The sequence below is a fragment of the Chinchilla lanigera genome, unplaced genomic scaffold (genome assembly GCF_000276665.1).
Source record: "Chinchilla lanigera isolate Chin_1 unplaced genomic scaffold, ChiLan1.0 scaffold00006, whole genome shotgun sequence".
Lineage (NCBI taxonomy): Eukaryota > Metazoa > Chordata > Mammalia > Rodentia > Chinchillidae > Chinchilla > Chinchilla lanigera.
Window position 1 is genome coordinate 42314687 of NW_004955407.1, and position 8151 is coordinate 42322837.

The following is an 8151-nucleotide window of genomic DNA, read 5'->3' on the forward strand; positions in this document are numbered from 1 at the left end:
TTTGGTTTTTCTCCGGTACCGGGAACCGAACTCACGATCTTGCACTTGCCAGGCAGGCGCTTTGCCGCTGAGCTAAATCCCCAGCCCCCCGCTGAAGTATTATTTTCTGGCCTCTGAAAGTACATCGCAGGCTGCTGACCAAAATCAGTTCATACATATTTCTGAACATATGTTCTCCTGCCTTCTGCTGTGTTTTTGTGCCTTTCTATATGTGGCAGGATGTTTTTCAGGCATCTGTGTTTCTTTTGGTTTGTTTCTCCTGGAAAAAGTCAGTCCTCATCTTACCTATGTCTCCATGTGTGTGGGTAGTTTTGGATTAGCACCTTCATTTTTTGCATGGGTCCTCTTTCCTGATCTTCAAGCTGGGTGGACGTTCTATTGGGCTGTGTTTCATACCAAACCAAGGACCAGCAGCCAGGCACAGGTATTGTGAGGAGCCTGTGAAGCGTCTGGCTCTATTGTGTACCCCACTTGGTTGGTACTAGCATTCTCTGCCAATCTGTGTGCCACCCAGCATCTGCCTCACCTCTCCCTCTCAGAGTACCCCTCTCTCAGGGAGTGCAGCATCCAAACCTCATGTGAGGGCTTGAAGTGGCCCCAGTGACTTATTTTCTTGCTTTCTTTGCCCATTTTGGTGGAAAAATGGGAAAGTTGGAGAGTAAAGTACACATGGTCAGTCCAGTAGCACCCTGTGCTGGGACGTCGCCAGTTCCCTTGCCTAGGTTGAATAAGTTTCTTCCCCTCCTGTCAGCCAGGAGACTGCTGTCTGTCCACAGAGCTGTTCTTTATAATATAAGTGCTTTTGATACCTTGAGCCACCGTTTGAGCTTGTAACATTAAGCTTTTCTGTCCTTTATGTCCAGTAGGTTATATATTTTGAGCTGGGATATACAATCCCATACTCATTAATTCACAAAAATTTTATGTGACAGTATGTGCTAGTTATTTGTTAATTTAATATTTAGAAGCAATTTAGTGTGCTAGGTGGCTAAAAAGTAAATAGAAGCTTTGATCAGTTTCAAAACATTCTGTTGTCCCAGATAAGGAGCCAATAGCACTAGAAGAGCATGGCCATAGTGATAGCCATTGTGGGGGCAGTGCCTCCACTGTCATCAGGCTAGAAGAAAAGCCAACTCAGTACGCCCTTGAAATGCCCCTGTCCAGTCAGAGCAGTGAGATGCAGCCCAGGAGGTAGGCAGGGAGTAAGGCAGATAGGACCCACAGCGGGCCAGCTAGACTGGCCCACAAGCATTTCTCCAGGACTGTACCCTGCTTAACGGGAAGCCATGGTAGAAATTACGACTGAGTAGGCTTAGGATGTGAAGACATTGTCAGGATCTCAGCAGTGTGAGGCTGAGTTTTGTCATTTGAGGTGTTCAGGGGCTATGTGGATAGTCATTGTGAGGAGTACAGGGCACAGTCAGGCAGATAACTGAATCCAAGTTATGTTTAAGGTCCCCACTCAGTTCTTAGCATGTGATTATATGAGACATTTTTAGATAGTAAATTCAGTTAAAACACTACATTCATTTCCTGTGGTAAATGAACACAGTGATTTAAGTGAGTCTAGATTTGGTTTTATACTTTTTAAAAAATTGGGCAATAGTGTAGTGCAGGAGAGAAAATTCACTATATGCAATATCTCTAAGAGGTTTTCATGCTAAAAATAGAAGACTAGAGTTAATTGTCCTAGGATTCCTTTCTCTTTGCTTCATTCCTTTTTTAAATTAAACTTTGTAGTAAATTTGAAGAGTAGGTTTCTCTTTTAATATTAGCATTAGTTTTTAACTTTTGACTAAAACAAGTACAGACTTTAGGCATTGGAGCAACCAAGTCTCCTCTCAGGCCAAAATGACTTGATTTTTATGTTTTCTTTGAAAATCTTTTATGGAAGAGGTCATATACTCACATCCAAAGACATCTCCACTCAGGTTCATGAAATGGTCCACTCTGAAAAGAATAAATAAAAAAGCAAGCAAGCAAAACACACTTCTCATGTTTGACTATATCACTGTAGACTGTTTGGAAAATAATGGCAAGAGAAAATCTTTAAAACAACCAGAGTTTAGAATGGCCCATTGCTCTCTTAGGAGCCTCGTATCTGCCCAGCCCATGATCTCTGTGTGCACACTTTCTGGACAAGGCATCTCCAGGAATTCCTGCATCACTGCTTATGCACAGTGCCAGCTTTGTTGACTTTTGCCCTTCAGTTCTTTTTTTGTATAGTTTGCACTCCCACCAGTGAAATACAAAATATACCCTTGCATAATCACCTTTTCTGCAACCACTTTTCTCCACAGTTGTACTTCAAAAGGTCTACGAAATTGAGGACAGCAGCGTCTTCCCACTCCAAAAAACTTTTACCCCACAATATGTTCAGTAAGTAAACTGTATGGAGTCATATTGTGGCATTATAGTTTCAAAAAAGGGACACACATAAATATCTTTATGTAACATTTCCACCAGAAAACATGGAAGGAGTGTGCATTTTTGTACACTGTTTACAATAGCAAACAGATTTGCTGTGCATTTGTACGTTTGTGAGAGGCCAGAGGGATGGCACCTTCACAACAATGTGTTGGTTATGAGTCTATTCCCATGTGTTTTGAAGTGTTTGCATGCTTACCTATCATTTGTCCTAATGGTGGTACCTTGCTATGCTCTAACTCTGTATGTGCATTTAGAGTATAAAATAACCATGGCCTTGAAAAAGATTTATAAATCGGTGGTGAAAGCAACATAGAAATAAGAGTTCACACTTCTCTCCACTTAGCACCCTGAGGAGTCCCTTCATGTGCAAACTTGCTTTTTTCATTTGAATTATTTATTATTCTTTATCAGCTTATTTTTCAGTGCTCAATTGGTATATTTTTCTCCCTGTGAAAGTCATTAATCATTGGTTGGGATTTGAATACATCCTAATCCTTCTTTTAAAACTAGTGGGTACATTTTTGCCTCGTAGCAGGCAGGTGCTTGGGACCAATCCTAGTCCACTGCCTGGTAGAAGTGAAGAGTCCTGCTCCTTCTGAACAGTTACAGGGTGGTGCCAGACTGTTCACTTGAGGCAGCCTGCGGGTGTGTAGCTCTATTTTTGGCTTTAATTTGCATGTCTTTAATTACTAATGGGGGCTGAACACCTTTTTGTGTGCCTATTTGCCATTTGGATATCCTCTTGTGAAGGACTTTGAGAAAACACTGAGAACTGTTTATCTATTTTCTATTTGTGTCCATGGCATCTATAAAGGAGAGCAAGTGGCTGGCCTCAGATGTTTCCACTGCAGTTTTCTTGCTAGAAAAAAAGTGTATCAAAGTATACAAAATTTGTAGAGAAAAAAAAGAATTTTCTCAATAATACTTTTCAAATACAGAAGACTTTGGGAAAGTGATTTTCATGAGATTTGTTGAAGATGAGGATTGGAGGAGGGGAGATCACAGTAAAATTGGCACTGAGCTAAATGCAATGCCTGGGGCAGTGGGGGTCAGGGTTGAGGACAGGCTCTGCACTGCAAGGCCTCACAAGGCATACCAGAGGAGAAATGGCAGAGGTACAGGTGCAGAGGGGGCCAGTTAGCTAGTGACAAGAGCCTAGGGACGTCATTTAGAGATTACCTGTAGAAGAATCCAGCTTAGCTGTGTGACCTAGCAACTAAGTAGCAGAGAGTGTGAATGTGAGTCATCAGCCAGCCTCATGGGCAGAGGCCGTGGCGGGGCATCCACACATGGCATGCATGCCCAGAAAACATAACAAAGACTTAGACTCCTTCAAAAATTATACAGCTTTAAAACATTAAATGATAGGGTAACACTTTTTGTTTCTTGACTTGTCAAAGATTAAAATGTCTGAGAGTGACTAGTGCCAGCCGGTTGTGAGGAGTGGTGCTCAGCAACTTTGGTGGAGGTGCAATTTGCAGACCTATGTGGAGAGGCTTCTGGGTGACACCTCTGGAATTAAAAATGCAGAGTATTTCACTTCTTGTGCCAAGGTAGCTCTGAATGTGCTGATTCAAAGTAATCTAAGATTCATTGATTGTAAAGGGTAATACACCAGGTGTAGGATGAGCCCAAGCACTTCACCCCACATGCTAGAAAATTTCTGGCTAACAGTGATAGTGAGCTCTGCCGTAGTAGAGTGAGTCTTTTTTCCATTGTCTGTTTACTTTTACTCTTTAAATAATACCACTTTGGAGGGGAATAAGAAAGGAAAGAAGGGAAAAGTAAAAAAAAATGAGAAAAGAAGGAAAACATGGGAAAACAGCTTTGTAAATGGGGAGGGAAGGAAGGGTTGAAGGGGAGGGTAGGGGAATGGGGGAAAAAAACAAGTTATATCGTGTATAGATACAAATTATCTATGATGAATGTGATTGTTATGTATATCCAAAATGTACTAATAAAATCTAATGTAAAAAATAAATACCTATCATTTTGAAGGTTTATGACAATCACCTAAGAAGTAAAGAATTTTAATAGTTGTTAGTAAAAGAACTTACATGTATTGCTGCATTCATTGCTCCTAATAGTGTATTAATGTTACTTAGTAATTGAGAAACCTAAAATGTAAAGTGAAGTAATTTGCCCAACTTGGGAGTCCAGGCAGAGCAGAGAATCTTCTGGGGTCAGTACTGCTCCTATACAAGAGGAACAATAATAGTCACTAAGGTGCTATAAATAGCACCACATCCTAAATTTGTCCTCACTCTCTGAAGGAATTACTAGAAACCATCTCCCATGTCCCTCCACAAGGGTCTGTGGTACCAAGAGGTGCATACCTGCTAGGGTAGGAAGGATCTGTGCTGGGGTGCTAGGACACCCACTGCCACTCTCCCAGTAATGTTTACCTCTGTATGCTTTTCCTCTCCAAGCCTGCTCCTCTTCCATAAAAATCACAACAATAGTGCCTGCTTCTTAATGTAGTAGAAATTAGGTAGTTTAATAAACATGAAAGCCCTTGAAGTAATAAAGTGCTTAAAAATTGTTAGCTTTCCTCCTTTTAAGATTGTGCCTGCTTCTACAATCCAGCATCTGTCTCTAGAATGACTATCTTATGTTTCTTTTGAATCTTTGGAAGCATTTCCTTTTGTCTGAATCTTATCAGGAGTCCCCAGAATACCAGGCATCCCCATTGGCTGGTCGCTGGCCACATGTTACTGTGCACACAGTAGTGGTAGCATTCTAGGTGTCCATGAAGTGGGGCTTTTCTCCTTTGTCTGCTTCAGTAACAGACACTGGACTTTGCGTAGGGTCCACAATACACCTGGGCACCTGTGACCTGTTTCACAGATGTGTTGCTTAACTTGAGAGACTAGAGGGAAAGACTGTTCTGATAGTGGAGATCAGAATCCTGGCCAAACAGAGCAGGCTTTGAGGTGCAGCTCAAGTAATATTTGCTGCAAATAAAAGACCAGGGCAAGGGCAGCTCAAGTAATATTTGCTGCAAATAAAGGACCAGCGATAGAAGGAAGCACTCACAGGGTAGTAATGGGGGACTAGCATCAGGAGTAGACAGCAGGAGGTCATATTAGTGTGTACAGCTTCTCTTCTGAGATACTCAGTAACATGTATACAGTGTCTGACAATTGCTGATTGATGTGGTACCAAACTTCAAGTAACAAGGTTTCCTATGAACTCTCACACTAGGAATAAGAAACAGAAAGGGGTCCAGTGGGCTGTGGGCTGTGTGCCATGGTATTGGCCTTGCCTGGTTCATTGGGTAACATGATGCTTTTCCCTTGCTTTTTGGTAGATGGACAGTGTCTCACCCTCGGGGAGCAGGTGGGCTGGCAGGACAGGCGTCCCCAGGCCGGGAGAAGGAGGCGCTCCCAGGTACTCTTGTCTACCCCTGCTGGTGACCTGCCTGCCCAGCCCCATGCTGTTCCAGATTATGGCCACCTGTGACCCTGCCTGCCCTGACCTGCTTTGACCACCTGTGCCCACCTGTTCCTGCCTGTGCCTGACCTTGGCCCAGATCTCGACCCTCCCTTTTCCTACCTGATTCGGGGCTTATCCTGACTTCTGATTGCTGCCTTTGCTTGACCATTTATTTCGAGGTTCTTAACCCTGAATTACACCTTACTATCCTTACTGTCCTCCTGCTGTGCCCATCATGGGGCCCCCTCAAAGAGGCAATGTCAAGGGCCTCTCAGATGTGCTGCTTCTCATCTGTTTATTTCTGTTAACAAGCTATTTGTAGTGAAATGAAAAAAAAGTTTTATTCCTTAAATAATATCCGAAGTCTTTGGTGACTTTTACTTCTCATCCACACCGAATGTTAATAACTCTACTCACCTCACAACAGTTTTCATCAGGTTAGAAATAGTGTGGAGGTAATGAGAGGTTTCAGAGTTAGAGCTGGTTTGAAGATAATTCTAAAGGGGGCTGGAAGAATTAATTGCCACCCAGGGCCAGCAGATTCCCTCAGCCAGCAAGAAGTGAACGTGTGCTCAGTGTCAGGCCCCGGTCTTGGCTTGGGACAAATCCATCAGTGAGCACCCTGGGGAGTCTGCCTCCAGAGACAGCGCCCAGAGTGGATTCCACACCAGACAGTCACACAGCAGGTCAAAGAACAAGGGGCACCGGGAAGGGGTCAGGAATGAGTGGGTGCATACATGTGTGTACAGGAAGTATGTGCACTTATGAATGTGTGGACGTGTCAGTTGCATGTGTGTGCCAATACATGTATGTATGAGTGTGAGTTTTGCACGAATTTGCACATGTGTATGTATGTGCCTGTGCATATCTGTCACATGTATGTGTAGGTGGGCATGCACATGTGGCTGTGTCTATGCATGTGTGTGCCTAAGTGTGCACATGAGTGTGCAGATATATGTTTGTGTCTGTATGCTTGTGCATGTATACTAGTTCGTGTGCACACATTTGGAGCTGCTCACATGTATTCCGGTTCCTCAGGGTTGGTTCCCATTGGTGACTTGTGTTTTTCCCTGATTACGTGCAACTGCATAGTCTAGGTGTGGAATTGGCAGTGACATTTTCACGAGGTTGTGGCTTTTGGCAGCAAGGACAAGGAGAAAAGTTGAGGAAAGGGAGTCAACAGTGATCTGTCAGAGGGATTTGAAAAGCTGAGGGAGGCAGCGGGACAGTGGAATCAGATGGTCACACTGAGCTTTGTTTCCAGTTGGTGGTAGTCATAGGTTAATCAGTGTCAAAGTAAGATAAAGCGAATAAAATTTTAAAAATATATAACTACCTTTTCAAGTTAGAGAACAGTATTTGGTTTCTATGGTAACTGCCAACTATTTAACTGCACAGCAAGTGTAATGTAGTGGCATGGGGTAATTACAGACAACAGAGAAATTGTAGGGTAGTCTTCAATAAATATAGAGCAACTATGCAGTTAGGTTTTGCCCTTGAAGGTGATGCACAGTTCATCTCCAGGCCAGAGCTGCATGCAGGATCTGGGCCCATGCCCAGTCACCAGCCCCAGGGCGATGCCTGTTCCTAGCCCATAGCCTTTTCTTGTGCCTGTCACATAGGTATGAGTCCTGCTGCCTGCTGTCTGTTCTTGGACTTCAGGTGAGCTGGCCTCTGTGGAGCTTTCCCAGGGCCAGGTTGGGATGCAGGTGCAGGCCTGCCTAGGACTCTAGGGCACACATACCAACCTGGATTCACAAAGGGTGTTCCTAGCCTAAAGTACAGCACACATCAGTCTGGATTGTAACAGTGTGGTTACTAAGAACAGTCATCTGCTCTCACTCTGTGCCAGGATCGCTGGAAAAGACAGAATTAAAGCGTAGCTACAACAGAAATTCATGATAACTGTAGTCAGAGGACCAGATGTTTTGACTAATGATTAAGAGGCAGAAACAGATAATGTTTATGGATTCAAAATAGTACAGAAGATATGCAGGGAGGCCTAATGTGCATAAGAGCAAGAGCCCAAGCTAGGTATGGTGGGTATGCACCTATAATCGCAGTACTCACAAGTTTGAGCCCAACCTGTGCAATTTAGTGACTTAATGAGACCCTGTCTCAAAATAAAAAATAAAAAGGAATAAGGATATAGCTGTTACAAAGGCCTTGAGCCCTGCTTTCAATACCCAATACCAGAGAGAGAAAGAGGGTGAGAGACAGAGAGGGAGAGAGAGAGAGAGGGAGAGAGGGAAAGAGAGAGAGAGAGAGAGAGAGAGAGAGAGAAAG

General features: G+C 43.4%; 1 protein-coding gene across 1 annotated transcript in view; it reads left to right on the top strand.

Moving 5' to 3' along the window:
* LOC106146951 overlaps window positions 1-8151 on the top strand; it is a 187587-nt gene that overhangs the window by 107191 nt on the left and 72245 nt on the right. Inside the window, exon 4 of the mRNA XM_013506114.1 lies at window positions 5741-5820. Within this exon, the coding sequence (XP_013361568.1) occupies window positions 5741-5820 (80 nt within the window). The remainder of the gene's footprint in view (window positions 1-5740; window positions 5821-8151) is intronic.